Source organism: Glycine max, chromosome 12 (assembly GCF_000004515.6).
Source record: "Glycine max cultivar Williams 82 chromosome 12, Glycine_max_v4.0, whole genome shotgun sequence".
Classification (NCBI taxonomy): Eukaryota; Viridiplantae; Streptophyta; class Magnoliopsida; order Fabales; family Fabaceae; genus Glycine; species Glycine max.
The window spans coordinates 4811065-4829006 of NC_038248.2; the positions used below are offsets into that span (position 1 = coordinate 4811065).

Sequence of the window (17942 nt, forward strand, 5' to 3'; positions counted from 1 at the left end):
GAAGGGGAAGGGAGTGGGAAACTTTGGCCAAAATGGAATTACATTTCCGTTTTGTATAAAAAAAATAAAATGAAAACACAATTCTATTTGGTAAATTTCCAAGTGTGTAACAAAAACGTATTTTTGTTGTATTTTGTTTTTCCATTGCATAAATGTGAGTGAAAAAACAAAACACAACAGAAACATAATTCTGTTACACACATGTACAACAAAATTATAATTTTGCTTTGTTTTATTTTTTAACCTCCATTTACGTAACAAAAACACATTTTTGTTGTGTTTCCATCCAAGGAACAATTTGGGAATACAACTAAAAGGCACCAAGTGGGAGTGCCAATAGCAATATCCACCATTATTTGCCCACCTTCCTTTCTAGAATCCACCGCCAACCTAAGAGGAACTATTAGATTTACTTGGATTTATCTTGTATATTTGGAGATAAATAAAAAACATTACATGACACTTGACGACTCACGAGTTTAGTAGAGTGCCCACAAATTAACAAGTCTAGAAGTCTTGCTCGTTTGATTACACAAGAACATAAGCTTTATCGATAATGTAATAGATAATTCTGTCCACCAAAGCACCTTGTACTGATTTGTACATAAGCTAACTTATAAAGCTTCGAATATTTTAAGCAAGGCATCCAAAGGTGCACATTACTAAAGGTTGCGGAGCCGTATAAAGACACAGGAAAAATGGTAAAAACTGACATATCTTACTATGCACACTAGAATCTATCCTAAGTTACGTTTTCACAAAGGGTTGGGACTTATAGGTTAAGTTCTTCCTTTCCATAAATGCGTTGAAGCTCCCGTGTTGCTGCTTGAAATGATTCTGGATAAAGTTGACAGGAGATAAAAAAATTTGGATAAGTGACATACCAAACAAACGTAAATGTGTTTGCGTGTACAGTGGACAGAAGGTTTCCATTACCTTTCCAGTTGCGAAATGCTTTTTGATGAATTGGTGCACCAAAAACTGTTTGAATTGTATCAAACAACAAACTTTCGGGGGTACTCCTCAATTCCTGTACTATTTGATAAATAGTCTTCCCATTCTCAAAATAAATATGATTGTTTGGATGTTTTGTTTTGCAGCCAGCATGTCTCTCAAACTCGTAAGCATTCAGAACCTGATAATGTAAACTATCAATCAGTCAATGAGTAACCTATCACAGATTTTAAGAAACAGAAAAACCTAAATTAAGGTTTGGTCAGGGTGTACACCAGTGGATTACCTTTGTATAGTTGCATGATTGGCACCCACAAAGATAGCCAGAGCCTTTTATAATTCCACGAAGTTCCTTCATCCATGCAGGAATATGAGTATAGCTTATTAAACAACGTTTCAAACAAAAGTAACAGACAACAAAGACCAAAATTTACCTCTCGTGACACTGAGATATACTTTACAGGAACTCCATCAAGAATACCAGTAGATATCAAGCTTCTGACATTAGAAGGGAAGCTGTTTGGAGCTTCATTCTTTGCTGTTTTGAGCTCTTGTTTATTCTTGGATACAGTTTCAGACTTAACTTTTGCTACCTGAAGTGTACTTGCAACTGCATCAGAACTTGACACATCCAACTCTTTCTCGTGGGCTGTTGTTGACCCATGAACTGAAGATTGATTATATAATTGATCATACTCTGCAGCAGGCCTACCCACAGAGATAATATCCCTTTCATCTGGGAACCCACCAAAAGAAATTATATTTGTGTCCTCTTTATTATAGGACTCACTAATTGATACAATTGAGTCATCACCTTTGACAAAGGGGGCACTAAATGATCTGACATGTGCATCCCCTTTGCTGTAGGTAAGTCCCATTAAAGAAGCATCACCATCCCTGTCAAAGGCTTGCCCTATTGATGCAGACCTTGTCTCAACTTCCCTGTTATAGGCCTGATGTAGATTACCATTATTTGGCCTACCAAAATTATGTCCCTCCAGAGCCTGTATATCATCTTCCTTTACCTGATTTACTTTGACTTTTTTTATTCCACCAAAATTTACACATGCTTCAGAATCTTCAATAGAATGAGATATAGACAAACCAAAAGATGCATCATCTCCATATTGATTGGTGATCATCTTTGATCTCACATTAGAATCATCAGCCAAAACATATGAAGTATTCTTCTCAGTGAAATTGACAGGCCTGGTTTCAGACCCAAATAATCGGCCAATAAATTGGTTTGGGACCGAATGAAAATTGGGATTGTTCTCCCAGGGAGGAATATTTACATTTGAAAATCCAGGACTAGATTTTTCATCTGCATCTTCTACAGCTTGTTTCTTGTTTGGAAAAAAATCTACTTCAGCAGCGTCAACAAACCATTGATGAGGTCGTTTTGGTTCAATTTTGGTAGGATTATCAAATATTGTCTCTCTGTCATTAATTTGTCCAGAACCCTTTACCATCCAAAATCCCTTGTTTTGCAAAGACTGCAGAAAAAATAAATAAAAACTTCAACTATGGTTCACATATAACTGTACATCTTTAAAAGAATTCTCTTTCTTTATTTCACTCACTCAAAATGATACAGGATAGAGGAGGATAGTCACATTCTAATATTCTATATAAACAAGAGGGGAGGTATTAATTATATTTAATCAATTTAGTGATTTTCAATGTGATTGTTTTTTATAGAGCTTCATTTGTTCACCCGAGTGTGGATGAACTGCTATTTTGCATGATGGTTCATGCTGGAGAACAAGATGAAAATTCAATGATGTCTGCCAAAGGAAATAGGCTTACGGAAGGCATAGAAGGTTAAAATTTTTTGAAAAGATAAACCATGGATGCACCTAAAGATTGATTATGTTGAGATCCCACATTGACTATAGATATGGCTAAAGTAGAGCTTACAAAGGCTTGGACAATTCTCATCTCATGAGCTAACTTTTGGAATTGAGTTAAGTCCAACTCAAATTCAAGAGATTGTGTTACACAACCAGGTATATTGCAATTTGCTGGACATCTCATGGACTGACACCAAGTCTATAATAAAGCAAATAAAAAGAAAACCTACTATGATTTATCCTACAAGTTTGAGCTTCCTAACTAATTAAGAAATTCATGCTTTCCAACTAGCTCATTTAGAAGTAGCTTTTGGCATAAGAACGTTTGTCATAGGCTATTTTCCTATAAGTCCTTATGCAAGTTAGTTGCCAATATGGCCCTAATATACCAGTGCCAGTGGTTCATCATTTATGTTTACATCTACTTACATGAAGGCTGTCATATACTTCACAATATGAATTTGACTTTCCTAACGTGAGGGTCCACTTTAAAAGAAAAGGTGAAGGATCTCAACTATTGATGAGAAAATCAAGGGATTTGATTCTAAATCCATAGTTTGTTACACATGTACATATATCATAGTATTTTCTTGTCGACAAATAGAATCCTCACTTTTTCGTCTGATGTGCCCAATGTCATTTGTGTAAACTTTACAGACCCTCGAGTGTCAACACTACCCCCAATTCCCAAAGAAAAAATTAAAAGCATGATTAGCTCCTTAATTCCAATTTCCAATAAGAAACAAACAAACTCAGCACTGTGCTACATTACAATCCAACGTGAACTTGACTACTTGGGAGAGGGATTCAGCCCTTACAAAAGAACAAAACGTACAACACAAAACTTAAGTGAAAAGCAAGAGAGCAGTCAAGGCACAATCTAATTAATCCAGTGAAAGTTAACGATTATAAATACCATTTGCTTCAACTTTTGCAGGTGAAAATATTCCTGAAAAATCCACAGAAAAATTGTTGCTGACTGACTTCAAGTGGTAAAAATGGTGCCTAATAACTCCTGCAACGAGAGAATAACCCTCTCAACACTGTTCACAAACATAATTCAACCTCAACAACGAAGGAAAATGCAAACACAGCAAGTGACCAAAGAGAATAAAATAAATAAATATATAAGAATGAGTGAATGTTCACAGTTCATTGATATTATACTTTCAAATAATGATAATTACGACAATACGTATCAATCAAAGGAATTTAAAAAAAAAATCACAGAAACTGAAATAGAATAAAATTCAGCAAGTGCCACTAATCGAGCTCGGGAATTGTGAACAAGCGATTGAACACCTACTGAGTAATAGCATAGAAGCTTCGAGAAGATTTTACGATCCGTGCCCTTAGCGATGGCCGGAACCCTAACCGGACGACCTTTCCGACGCCGGTGAACGCATAACAGTTTTCAAAGAGAGTGCCGATTCATATGATATGGTAGGGTGTGTGAGGAGCACTGGATCTTTTCTAATCCGAGGGATATAAGATAGAATGAACCTATATTTGAGCATAACTCGTGGTTGGGTTATTCGATGGCGCACACGTGTGTCGTAGAAAATAAATCTGGACCGTTGCTCAGGTGCACTAACTTCCACGACATGCAATTGGTGAGGTGCAAGAGAGACAGCACGGGGAGAAATTTTAAGATGTATTGGGGAAATGGGAAAGGAGGAAAGTAATTGAAAATAAAGACGAGAGAATTAAGGGGAAAAATAAAATGAATTTTTGGAGTATTTGATTTGAGAAAAATAGATATAAATCTAAGAAGAAAAATGTTAAAATTTATTCTCACAATGTTTAGTTTATCATGGAAAGAGAAGAGAAATGATATTAAAATTAAAAAAGTGAAAATTTTGAATAAACAAGGGAGTCTATTTTTATTTTCTGAAAACAATTTTCAATTTCAAATTTTGAAGATTCAAAAAATACGTTTGTTTTACTTTCTTGTTTTCTAGTCTCTAACAATCCAAACAATTCTTCTTTTCGTTCCTCCGAGGAAAGTAGATGACCATCCTACACACACAAAGTTGAATAAGAGAAAGAGAAATCATTCACAAACACGTGTTGACGAGAAAAAAAAAACAACACACAACATAAAACGCACATTTGAACTTCGAAGTCTGAAAAAAAAATATTTTTATTCTTTGTATTTTTTTTTATTAAATTTGATTTTGGTTTTTATATTTTCTAATGAATAAAATTGATCCTCCAATTATAAAAAATGCGTGATTTTAAAATTATCGAACAAAATTTAAAATTATTGTTTGTTTTGATATAAAATTGTGTTTATTAGGATGATAATTACACAAATGTGAGTGGAACGGATCAAATGAGACTATCAGAGATTGGATGCTGAGATCTATTTGATTGGATTAACTAATACAGTGAAGGATTGTGCTATATATATACAACAATAGCTTCTGATACAGTTAATGGTATCTCTACCATGACAAATGCAATCAACTACAACTACCCTCAACTAACAGTAACTGAATCCTTCATTCATATTGAAAGTTGCTTTTCAGAACATGTTCCTGAAAAGAACCATGACAGTATGCTTAATATGCTTTGCTTAACGGTAGTCAGCAAAATTTTCCAATAGCACCATGAATATACATAGAATCCTATAGAGTATAGAGTCACGCGTAAGTTAGTAAACTAAAAACACGGCAAAGTAATTAAGTAACCAAAAAAATAGTTAAAATATTTCCAACAACAGTTCGCCCTAAAAACACTCCAATCGATCAAATGAACAAATTTAAAACAGGTGTCCTTAAAATGAGGTTGAGATCATTCTCGTACGGTCCCAAGTTCGAGTCCAAGCACAAACGAAGCCTTTCAGCACCATTAGATGTTGGCACAGCATGATCGTGAGTTATCAAACCTTCATTTAAGGAAGCTGATCTATGTTTTCTCATGTGCCCTCCGAGGGCTTGTCCAATCCCAAACTCAAGCCCACAAATGGGGCACTGGTGCTTTTTTTGTGCCATCGAACACGAAAGGTTTGAAGCCATGAGTTTTAGCTTCTTGTGGCTGGCTCGGTGGCCCCCAAGTGCTTGAAACGAATGGAATTTCCTGTTACGTGTCTTGCACCTAAAATCACCACAACTTAGAACCCTCTCTCTTGATGGGGTTTCAGTTTCACCAACTTTGGTCAGTAACATCAAACAATTAGCCATGCCCACCTCACTCTCCTTATCTCTGCCTCTCTTCATGAGTTTTCGTGCAGTATCAATAGCTAAGAAAGAATAGATTGCGTGGCCGCGTATGCATGGACTCTGTCTCTCTGTTGAAGACTCCAAGTTCCAACTGAAACTACAAGCCACCGTCAGGGGAAAGGAAATTACGTCCCAAATTAATTAAATAACTATTGATATTCACACAGTTTTTATATTAGTACATTGTTTCCTATAAATACAAGATTTTAATTACATCAATTTGTGCCTCTAATTATGCACAAATCAATTCTCTACCATACGTATAAAGTATAATCACACTTACACTCATTTTTTTATATTATTTAACTTCCTTTAAATAATTAATAAAGTATTTATATTTAGAGACCCACAAGTTCTAAAATGGGGTTGATACTTTTGTTTGCTCTTTATTTCTTTCTTTCCATCATATTTATACTTCTCTCTCTTTCTCTTTTAAGGTGTCACATAGCACACATGAGTATTTATATATATTTCATTGAGTGTGGAAATGTATCTATTATTAAATTTTAGTATAAATATTCAATATTATAAGTCACGTGAAATTTTTTATAAAAAAAGATATAACAAAAATCAAATTAAATGTATTATTTTATTAAAATTTGATATCATTTGATTTTACTCTTTGACAAAAGTGACTTTTCATATATATTATCTTATTAATATAAAATTTGTGTAAACTTAATAAATTATACATTTAATAATTTTGGACGTTAAGTTTGAATATTATTAAGTTCAAATATTAGATATTAAATTAAGATATGAACCAAAATTATGGCAATCAAATTCATAAAATGAGAAAGTAAAAGGACCAAATATGTGAATTGGAGATAATAAAAAGACTAAAAGTACAATTAAAATTAAATCATATTTATATTTGCCGTTAAACACCATTTTAAGGAACTGAATCTTTAAGTAGCTTCATGCCGTTGTTAGGACTTAGGAGACTTCCTGCAATGCCTTTATATACAGGTACGAGTATATCCTAGCAGGTATTTAACCTCTTGGATGCAGGCCAATAACACATAATTCGATGTGCTTCAATCCATTCCAGGAATTTCTTTGTGCACCTGGCATTTTTCTTACACACCCAACATTTTTTTGCTTTTTTTTAAAATTACCCCTACTAATAAATGGATTCATAATCTGTAAAGTTATGGATTCATAATTAGTTTACAGATACATAATCCGTGAGAGGCTTACTTGTAATCCATTAATTCATATATTCATACGGATTGGTCATATGTTTGGATTACAGTTTTTTTAAAATTTAAAAAAATGTTGTATAAATTAATTTAAAATTAAAGGCCCATGGAAGATTCAAACCTCTAACTTTCAAATTGTTAGCAAGATACTCTAACCAATTAAGCTAATAAGTCAATTATGTTATAAAATAATTAATATTATTATATTTAACACTAAAATTTCTAATGTATATTTAATACACATGTAAATTTACATAATAAATTTTATGACAATTAATTTTAATCTAAAAATTAATTTGTTTACATATATAAATTTTTATGAAACTTATGATTTTTATTTAAAATTTATATATGTAAAAAAATACATTATTAGATCAAAATTAATTGTAATAAGGCCAAAAACACAAAACTTAAATAAAAATCATAGGTTTCATAAAAATTTATATATGTAAAAAAATTAATTATTAGATCAAAATTAACTGTCACAAAATTTATTATGTAAATTTACTTGTGCATTAAATATATATTAGAAATTTTAGTATTAAATATAGCGACATTAATTGTTTTATAACATAATTGGCCTATTAGCTCAGTTGGTTAGAGCGTTATGCTAATAGCATGAAAGTCACAAATTTAAACCCTGTATGGATCATCTTATGGATTACGAATCCATAAGTCTTGTACGAATTACAATATACTAAATGAGGAGAGCTAAGTTAAATGGAGGACATTATAATTCCAAGTACACAGACACACTATTACAATTTTACTTACATGGAAAGTTCAAAGAAAAATTTCGTAGTAACATGAAAGCATTAAGCATCATTTTGGCATAAATTTTACCCAACGTTTCCATTCACTCACCTTTGTTCCAAAAAAACAAACTCCACCCTTGTGATTCCCATTCCTCTCTCTCTCTCTCTTTCCCTCGCAGTGTGATAGCAACACTAACTTAGCCACTAGTAGCAGACCCACGAGGACCGTTAAGAAGCCCACCTGTTATAACGACTTCATGTAGGCACTTGAGGGAACAACCATGATGCAGAGCACTTCCCCCACCAATTCTGTTATTTCCAAATTCCATTTTTGTTACAACAGATTATAGTAATTATGTTATTGATGTAGTAAGCATAATCCTTCTATCAATAGCGAATGAAATAAGGGAAAGGGCTAGTGATTACTTTTATCAAACTCTTTATTAATTCTTTATCTTTCTGCAACTTAGTCGATAGTCCTCACAACTAGTCCGACCTGTTGTCGACCATGCCTGAGCATAGCACGCGTCAAACCACCATTGACCGCCTAGAGGAGGCGGTCACCAGCCTTACCCAAAGCCACACCAACCTCGCCTAGACACAAGCCACCCTTTCCCAAGCCCAATCCACCCTCAATTCTAAAATTGATTCCATCCTTGTACACTTTGCGACCTTCACCACCACACCTTCCTCGTTGAAATCACCCAACACACCCATCCAACCACCACATTCTCGTCCTCACATGAAATTAGAGGTACCGAGATTCGACGGACAAGACCCCATGGGGTGGATATTTAAGATATCCCAAGTTTTTGATTACCAGGCGATCCCATACCACAAATGGCTTATGATGGCGTCCTTCTACATGGAGGGCCCAACGTTAATATAGTATTAGTGGATGCCTCGGAATGGGTTTCTTACCTCATGGTCGGTGATGCTCTAGGCATTGGAGTCTCGTTTTGCCCTGTCTTTCTACGATGATCCACAGGGCGCCTTGTTTAAGTTGCAACAGAGAGGCATGGTGAATTACCATCTCACTGAAATTGAATGCCTCGCAAATCGGGTCGTAGGCCTCGCTACCCCATTCCTACTAACCTGCTTCGTGTCCAGTCTCCTCTCAAAATTGCATCGCAAGGTCCAGGCTTTGCAGCCTTTTTTGCATCCTTAAGCTGCCACGTTAGCCAAACTCTAAAAAGACAAATTAAATGACCACCGTCGTGGTTTTCGACCTCATACACCACCTTGAAACTCTCCGGTTCCGCCGCCATTACCAGCGGATCCTTCGGCACCGTAACTACCCTTTAAGAGATTATCTTCTAAAGACATGGCCCTATGCATAGATAAAGGGCTATGCTACCACTGCGATGAGAAGTGGATCATCGGCCACCGTTGCCAACCACGCCTCTACCTCATTATTGTCAAGCCGAACGCGGATCCTTCAACCCTAGACCCGTTACTAGCCAGTCCTCCTCCCGAGCCTCTCCCCCTTATTGACCTAGACCCAGGCTCCCCTCCACATATAAGTCTCCACGCCCTCGCAGGGACTTCGACTCTAAATACATTTCGTCTCTACAACTCCATCGCCCATCATCGAATGGTTATCTTGATTGACAGTGGGAGCACCCACAACTTCATCCAATCCCACGTCACTCGTTTCCTCAATCTTTGTTCAACACCAACACAAGCCCTTCAAGTCATTGTGGGTAATGGTAGCACCCTGGGGTGCGATACCACCTCCCTCAGCGTACCTCTTAAGTTGTAGGGCCACACCTTCGTCCTTGACCTTTATCGTCTGCCTCTCAGTGGTGCTGATATTGTCCTGGGAGTGCAATAGTTGAAATTGTTAGGCCCAATTATCACATATTACTCCATGTTATAGATGACATTTTCTTATTTTGGCTAGCTCGTTGTGCTCTATGCTGATGTGCCTATTTCTCCAACACATGTCTCAGCCCAACAACTTAAACGTTTTGCGCAAACACAAAGCATATCCGCCTTGTACCACTTAACACCCATTCCTGACCCAACCAAACCTTCTTCCACCCCACCACCCTCAACACTTTTGAATACACCACCAGTCATCCTCTCTATTCTTGACACCTTCGCAAAACCGCACCAGCTCCTATCATTCATGTTATCACACATCATGTTCACCTACTACCCAACTCACCTCCGGTGAACGTCAAACCATACAAATACCCTTATTACCAGAAGGTAGAGCTAGAGAAATAGGTGGCGACGATGCTCGACGCCGATCGTATCCAACTAAGCCACAATCCTTTCTCATCTCCGATACTCCTTGTAAAAGAAAGGAATGGAAACTAGCATTGTTGTGTTGATTATAGAACCCTAAATGCCATCGCAGTCAAAGACCGCTTTCCGATGCCCACGATGGACAAGTTGTTGGATGAATTAGGACATTCGTCATGGTTTTCTAAGCTCGATGTGTGTTAGGGATTACAACGGATTCGAATGGTGGCTTTATCTCATTCAAACTCAACAAGTCCACCAACACCACATAATCCAATAAGCCATCGATCACGTTGTTAAAAAGGAAATTTGTTTGGCAGAGGCCCAGTGGAGATGTTTATGCGTCTTTAATAAGTAAGTTCTTTACACCAAAAGTTCTTTATTCTGTTATGAAGATATCTATCTTCTATTTTTAAATCCATTTTGTATGCATCTTATAATTTGTTTGGTTAAAATGTTATGTCACGTTTAAAGAAAGTCGTGAGATGTGTGTGCTATTAAAGAGGTAACTCTCTTTTAATATGATGCCAAATCTAGAGAAATTGCTAAGCAATAGATGCGGCGGGTAAATTGTTTTCTTTCCTTTTTGACCGAGCGAAATTTTTGTGGGACTCAACTCAATAATCCTTTCGTTTCGATAACGATCATGGTTTATTTAACAATTTGGACAATTTGATGAACTAGCTATTCATAGTTTTACTCGACAAATTTTGTTAGGACTAGCTTATTTACTTTCTAAAAACACTGTCCACATGGTGATCCAAATCACTTGCCAATTTTAAAACTTTAAATTTTATTTGTCACATAATGATCGATTATATCTATACTTCTGATATATCACTTGAATTGCATTTCTTGTAATGGCCGGGTTAAGTCGGCAGATTTTGGTACCTTGGAGATAAAAACTAGTCTAGAAACTTTTCATTGTCCAATAATCTTATATTCAAAAAAAGGACCAAAAGAAATCCTAATTTTGTTACATATTTTTATCAAATAATCAAGATTATTATTTTTCAAATATTTACTTTTTTTTTACATCTCTTTTTTCTTATTTTTCTTTCTTTTTACCATATTTAGTATTTTTTTCCTTTTCTTTTCACCTCTCTTCTCTACATCCACCCAGGAATGAGTGTACTCCATATTCCATAATCAAATGATGCTCTCAAGGACCCACTGAAAATTTCGATCCAAGTCACAGACGTGCTTTTAAGTTTAAACGGGCAAAGCCGCGGTAGAGTCTGTCCAGTGCTCACGTATCCCATCGTTCTTTCAAAGTCAAAGGATTAACACGGGAAAAGGCTGCGACAAATTGAACTTTATTTTTTATGTGCAAAGAGACAGTGCTTAACCTTTCTAATAAAACATTTTGAAAACTGTTTGAGGGAAATTTCATTATCCTATCTAACATCTAGAAACAAATATAAAAATAAGAAAAAAAATATAGATTGTTAGAATTTCTTATATAATAGGAAAAGAGATAAAGATAAATAAGAGGGATTGATATAATATTAAAATTAAAAAAAATGTTCGTGTATTATTACTTAAACATTTTTCTCTTTTTTTCTTTTTTTTAGTGTATTTGGTTGAAAAAAATGAAAAGAAAAGATTTTTAGATTTCTTTTAAAATTTTACCTTATTTAGTTTTAAAATAAAGAAAGAAAAAATAAGATGGATTAAGATGTCTTATTTTCCATTTTAATTTAAATTACTTCAAAAATTGAAAGAAAGAAAAGAGACCTTTTTTCCTTATTTTGAATTTGAAACTAACCTTTGCCTTTCCTTTTCAGAGTTTCTTCACGTGTACCGAGTACACATCTCTTTTGTTACACTATCACACCCTTCTAGTCTCACTTCTTTGCAGCTATTTTGTCCTGGTTCGTCATCTTCTTCAATCTTCACTTTTCTACTGTTTTTCTTCTCTATGTCTATCTGTTTTTTCTGTGAAAAGAACCTTATAAAAAATGACATGACATTGGCTTATATACCTAATTTTCTGCTCTTTTTGGATTGAGGAGCATTGTTTTTGGATGGCATCATAAGTTAAACTAAACTTTAACATGTATTGTTGTGAACATCAAATTTTGAGCCTATTAACAATGGTCACGTAGTTTAAATTAGTTGATTTAGATTAGTAATCAAGGATTTTAAACAGATATAGGAACAATTTCAAGACGTGATTTTGTGGAGATCGTTGCTTTTCATGCTGTTCTTATAACAAAGACATAGTGACTAATCATTATATGGACGAATCATGGATGCTTTCAGGGAGTAAAAGAGCAGTGGGACAAGGGAAGAAAAAATTCCTCTTCTTACACGACTCATCATAAGCTATGTTGTGTACAGTTTTTGTGTAAAAAATTCTCCTTAGAAACCAAATAAAGGAAGGGAAAATAAAAGTTTTTCAATCAAACTAAACCAAGATCTTAATTTGACTCGCTTTCCCTCGTCTTTTCTTGGTTTAAATATTCTTTCCTGAATTTTATAGATTTTTTAAATACTACTCACGTGATGAGATTTTTAACAAGAGCAAGTAATGGAAACAGATATCAGATCACCCTTACATGTACTGACTTTAGGCCAAAACCTAAACATCAAAATGGACAAGGGCTACAAACTAGTAGTTACTTTCTTTCCATAGGTAACGTTCCCTCGACGTATCTGCCCACTATGCCGTGACATGCAAATTGCAAAGCTCTAGATCACTATACTGTACTTACTTGATTAGTACAGATCCTATCTGCTTCCCTATATTTATACATTCTTCCACACTTCTCGTTCTAACCTCACATCTCTAAGCTTTTGCCCTCTTCTCCACTATCAGCCTACAAACCTCCATTCACAAGGTTTCCTTTCGCTTTATATTCATTCAAAGTATCAGTTTATTGTTGTGTGTCGAATCTTTTGCTCCCATGTTGGCTACTGACAACAATATGCATGGAAACACCCTCTTCTTTTTTTGTTGGTAGTGTCTTAGACTTCCGAGGTATGCACTTTGCCCGCACAGCTTCTCCTTCATGCTCCACTATTTGCAACCGGGAACCACTGCAAGGAGAAGAGACAATAGACAAACCCAAACTTTAGACCAAACCACATAATTGATAAAGTCACTGTCACAATCATAAAGGCAATCTTTATTCATGCCATCTAATGACATTTTGTCCGATCATTAAAAAAATTGTTATACAATCAATAACAATTATTATTATGCTATTTAATAACATACCTAATTTCCAGTACATACCTAAAACGATAATAATAAACAGTAGCCTGCAATCAAAACAGAGCATATAATATTTGATGTACTTATTACCCCAAGCGCCCAACAGAAATTCCTCCTCTTTTTTTTTTTTACCCCGATGCATCCCAGTTGTCGCTAATTTCGTACTACCAGTATAATTATAGGTGGCAAACTGGCAAGTTAATTTATGAAAAACGAATGATTAACTCTTTGGATGCTTTAAATTAGACCCCACGTACAGAAGCTGACAAATTCTAAATGGGGCCAAAACAAAATGACGGGTATGAATACATGCATCATTTACTAAAATTTAAGAAGTATAATTAATTCGCAATACATACTGAGTACAACAAGATGGAACAGGACAGACACGCCACTGTCAAGTATCAGCATCTTATGTGACGGTGCAAAACCAATTGTAACTAGCTGCTAGCTACCCATTTTTATAAATTGTACAATTTTCACACCCAATTAGCGAGCAGATCATAAACAAAAAAAAATCAAATGAAAATTGGAGTTGGAGCAATGTCTTGCAAAAGTTTAAGCATGACTACTTAGGCTTTCATTTTCACCTAGAAATAAATAGGAGACTACATGATGAACCAGCAGAATGGACAACATCCGGAGACCGAGGAAGTGGGAACCCTACCCTGATCTGACAATAATGCATAAGATATACAAAAATTTGAAACCGTAAGATATGTAGTTTAGTTCAGAATTTTTGAAATAACTTCTAATGTTCTCTATTAGGTCCATTAGATCCATCTCTGAATACCTACTTAATACAACAAAAAAAGACTAACTTAATACAACTAAAAAAGACTAATGACATGCATAACACTTTATACGGAAACTGTAGTAGTATAATATGGAAAAATGTTAAATGTATCCCCCAAATTTTAAGTGTATGGGCAGAAGAATGAGGGAAACAGAAAAAAAAACTAATAAATATAAATAAATGATATGATAAAAAAAATGAAATGGGAAAGAAATTAGGTACAGAATATAATAACCTACAAAATAGTGTACAAAATATTTTTTGTCTTCAACTCGAATAACAAAATATGGCCTACTTGTTCAACTCGAATAACATTTTTTATGTCTTCAATCTCAAGATGCTTTCAACGTCCTAGAAGCATTCACACATGCTTAACCACATTTTTTATTCAGCCTATGGAGCAGAAACAGGATGAATGTCAATGTCCACATTCTCCAACGTTGCTAATTACTAGGTACACGCAGGAGCATGGAATTTATAAAAGTCACCTCAAAACAATGGCTATATAAAAAAAATCTATGAATAGATGCAGAAATTGTCAAATACTATGTTATTAGATCAAATAAATAATTTTAACTCAATTCTTTTAATATCAGCTGTTAAATATTCATTAACCAGGATTATCCATTACCAATAATCTTGTAGCAGCATGAAAAAATGCCTGTCTAATTCACTAAATTTGAAAGCACATGCGTAACATACCTATCTGCATTGTAAGAAGATGACCTCTTCAAAGCAGGGGTTTCCACTTTCTTGGTTTCTATCAAGCTCCCACTAAAATATTCTTTGTCTTCCAACCTCACCCTGCTCAAATCTGGAATTTCCATCGATGTCCCCGTTTCGTTTCCCGAATGATTCCCTGCTCCGCGGGGCATCCTGGACTTGTAGTGCCCAACCAACGAGAACCCTTGATCCTTCACCGCGTTGGCCCCACACTCCTTAAACGACACCGCACCGCACGATAACAATTGCAACAAAACAGACGAAGCTCTCGTCCTCCCACTAGGACAGCTCTCCACCGTCAGATTCTCCTTCTCGGATTCCGAAGATCGTAATCCGAGCCGTCCATCCGCCCTCATCAGCGTCTCCAGCGTCTCGGGGCTCGAATCCGACGGTGGAGGCGAGATCTCCTCCCTACTCAGCTCCGTAGTGTGGTTATTATTATCATCATCACAAGTCACGTGCGCGACCCTCTCTCCCTCCATTCCCGCTTCAATTCCATCGTTCTTCTCTTGAATCTCCACCGCTTCTCCCTCCCTCCCCGCTCTCCTCCGCTTCCGCTTCTCCTCCGTCTGAGTCGCCGCGTCGGCGCCGATTCTCCCAGCCGAGTCACCGAACGATTCGGACTTGTAAACTCGGTACTCGTTCATATCGATTGAGCTCCACGACTGGTTCCGCCGCCTCGTGATCACCACCGGCGAATCGGATTCTTCCTCCGATTTGTTAACCCTCGCGCCGGCGCCGGTAACATTGTGCTCCACAATTTCCGATCCTTTGAGAATGTAGTCTTGCCCTTGCGTCGTCGGGTAGATGAAATCGTTCTCCGACAAGTCATGCCAAACGAAGCCGTTTTTGTAGCTCCTGAATCGCCACAAATATCAATGAAACAAGAAAAAAAAAGAGAGAAAGAATTTGAACTAGTGGAAAATAAAAAGAGAACAGAAAACGGTACCGTTTAGCGGACCAGGAGTACAAGGTGGCCATGCCCTTCCCTCGGAGAGCGTTCAAGCGGTTGATAACGTCTTTGAGGTAGAGTCCGTGAGGCGAAGAGAGAGGAACCTCCATGAAGTGAGGGTGCTCGAGTTGGCCGTTTCGGGAGAGGTAGTAAACGACGGAAACTTTTCTGGGCGTTTTGGGCTTGGGCTTGGGCTCGGCCCAAACCTTGGTTCTCTCAGGACTTGTTTCTCTCTCTGTCCATTTCTTGGGGACTTGAAGCTCCGTCGTTATTCTTCCCCTGGAGCTGGAACTCAGCGACATTTCTCTCTTCTCTGCAAAGAGAGAGTAATGAGAATGAGAAAAAATAAAGAGGTTTTGTTAAGATGGATTTTGAAGAGCGAGCGAATTGTGTTTTTAAGAGTGGGAGGGAGAGAGAGAATTCAAAATGGGGATGCCAAAGACAACAGCTACCAAACAAGGAATGGCTGTTTGTGACTGTGACAGTAGAATTCTCTTTAGTTTAATGCATTCCTGAGTTCCTTCTTTTTACTGTCACCAAACTCCAAATTAATTAATTGCCTTTCAACATTATGAAGCAAGTAACTCATGCTCCTGATTTTCCTCTGGCTATAAATAAAAATAAAATTGCTCAGCCAAATTTCAAAATTTACAATCTAGACTCTTGTTCCATCTTGCTTGTCGTCTTACCAAACTCTGACCAAGTAAATATACGGAATATCTATTTGACAGCAAGTGAATAGAAGCCATAAGATACGAAAATTCGGACGATTCCATTTTTATCTGGAAAATTCAAAATTCCCACTTCAACTGTTTGCATTTAATGCTTCAGTTGAATAATACTAGTACAAGTATTAGTGTTACACGCTTCAAAATTCAATTTTATTTTACTTTTGTGGTCCCGCGGTTTTATGAAAGCACTCGCAAAAGTCTACGTTTATTTTGCTTTTCTTCTCATTCTTTTCTATGAATTTTCAACTACTTTTCATTTGAAAAATTTAAATGTTTTTTCAGCTAGGTTGACCGCTCAGACTTGGACACGATGTTGCACCTAACTTTGACTATATTGAGTTATGATGTCGCGGTTCTCTCACGGCATCATTCAAGTTTTAATAAGCCCTTATGTAGAGTAGATGCCTAGTGAATTTGGGGGCCTAACATTTTTATTTTATTTTTTATTGAATTCTATGTCGTGAAAAGAGTGGGTCCCAATCCAGATGGCAATTATTTATGGGATAGTTGCGACCGTTGACCATGCCCAAATGTTCCCAATGCTCCTAAAAAGAAGATATCCATCTATACTGTTCGGTTAAAATAAAATAAAATAAAATTTCGAAATTTAAATTAGAGAAAAAAATAAAAGAGAAGAAAATTGTTAATTTTTATTTCATGGAGTCAATTTTTATTTAGATTTTTTTTTCATTTTAACCAAATAAAGAAAAATACATTGTTATACGTTTTTTTTTCTCTTAATTTTTTTCCGTCCATTTTCACTCCTTTAAAACGGACCCTTATTTATGGACATTTCATTATTTTGATCTTATCCGATCTGTAGATGGAGGTAATTAACGTGAATGGCATGGCTTGGCTAGCTCACTTGTTTATGGGCAGTGGCGTCTATATATGAGAATTGATCATTTTGTGGAAGAAAGAAATGAAGAGAGTGAAGGGCGTCAAAAGCATATATATGCATGATGGATGAGAGAGTAGTAGTGTGTGGTTGATTTCCGAGACTATGAAATTGATAAATAAAAAAGAATGATTTTGGAAACGGGCGTGGTGTGTGTTTGTAAATGGGAAATGGTCGGTTGGTCCAATTTATCGGCACAACAGTCCAAGGGATGGATCAAAATTGGCATGAACAAAGTCATTGAAGAGCACATGCATTTGCTAATACCCACCAAGCCCAAGGCCCCAGCCTCAGACACAACAAGGCTTATGTTCCTACCTGTTGACTCAACTACATCAAATAACATGCCAATGTCTATGTATTAATTTACTCAATCATATTTTT

General features: G+C 36.1%; 3 protein-coding genes across 5 annotated transcripts; all 3 read right to left on the reverse strand.

Annotated features, from left to right (window-relative positions):
• Positions 1 to 528: 528 nt before the first annotated feature.
• LOC100819317 (uncharacterized) lies at positions 529 to 4417 on the reverse strand. Of its 3 annotated transcripts, none has more exons than XM_006592143.4 (6): positions 4114 to 4417; positions 3724 to 3822; positions 1389 to 2450; positions 1241 to 1306; positions 937 to 1135; positions 529 to 837 (listed from the first exon to the last, which is right to left on the reverse strand). In XM_006592143.4, the coding sequence occupies exons 2-6, from the start codon at positions 3724 to 3726 to the stop codon at positions 773 to 775; spliced, it is 1395 nt and encodes a 464-aa protein (XP_006592206.1). In that variant the 5' UTR covers positions 3727 to 3822; positions 4114 to 4417; the 3' UTR covers positions 529 to 772. The 3 variants fall into 3 exon arrangements, with proteins under 3 accessions (XP_006592206.1, XP_014620022.1, XP_006592207.1); XM_014764536.3 differs by having other exon boundaries at positions 3724 to 3850; positions 4114 to 4303; XM_006592144.4 differs by lacking the exon at positions 3724 to 3822 and having other exon boundaries at positions 4114 to 4303.
• A 754-nt stretch (positions 4418 to 5171) lies between these two features.
• On the reverse strand, positions 5172 to 6028 carry LOC100819852 (zinc finger protein ZAT12). The gene has a single exon (XM_003540685.3). The coding sequence runs from the start codon at positions 6026 to 6028 to the stop codon at positions 5558 to 5560; it is 471 nt and encodes a 156-aa protein (XP_003540733.1). The 3' UTR covers positions 5172 to 5557.
• A 6741-nt stretch (positions 6029 to 12769) lies between these two features.
• LOC100779732 (protein SOSEKI 2) lies at positions 12770 to 16772 on the reverse strand. Its single transcript, XM_003539650.5, has 3 exons — positions 15927 to 16772; positions 14957 to 15835; positions 12770 to 13280 (listed from the first exon to the last, which is right to left on the reverse strand). The coding sequence occupies exons 1-3, from the start codon at positions 16229 to 16231 to the stop codon at positions 13118 to 13120; spliced, it is 1347 nt and encodes a 448-aa protein (XP_003539698.1). The 5' UTR covers positions 16232 to 16772; the 3' UTR covers positions 12770 to 13117.
• Positions 16773 to 17942: the final 1170 nt, after the last annotated feature.

Bases quoted from the DNA above. Each gene is read 5' to 3' on its own strand.
- LOC100819317 (XM_006592143.4), bottom strand. The intron at 1,307-1,388 runs GTAAATTTTGGT...GCATGGATGAAG, and splicing joins ATATCTCAGTGTCACGAGAG to GAACTTCGTGGAATTATAAA. The intron at 1,136-1,240 runs GTAATCCACTGG...TTACATTATCAG, and splicing joins AATCATGCAACTATACAAAG to GTTCTGAATGCTTACGAGTT.
- LOC100779732 (XM_003539650.5), bottom strand. From the start codon at position 16,231: ATGTCGCTGAGTTCCAGCTCCAGGGGAAGAATAACGACGGAGCTTCAA. The intron at 15,836-15,926 runs GTACCGTTTTCT...GTGGCGATTCAG, and splicing joins TACTCCTGGTCCGCTAAACG to GAGCTACAAAAACGGCTTCG. The intron at 13,281-14,956 runs GTATGTTACGCA...TTCTCCTTGCAG, and splicing joins TCTTCTTACAATGCAGATAG to TGGTTCCCGGTTGCAAATAG.
- LOC100819852 (XM_003540685.3), bottom strand. From the start codon at position 6,028: ATGAAGAGAGGCAGAGATAAGGAGAGTGAGGTGGGCATGGCTAATTGT.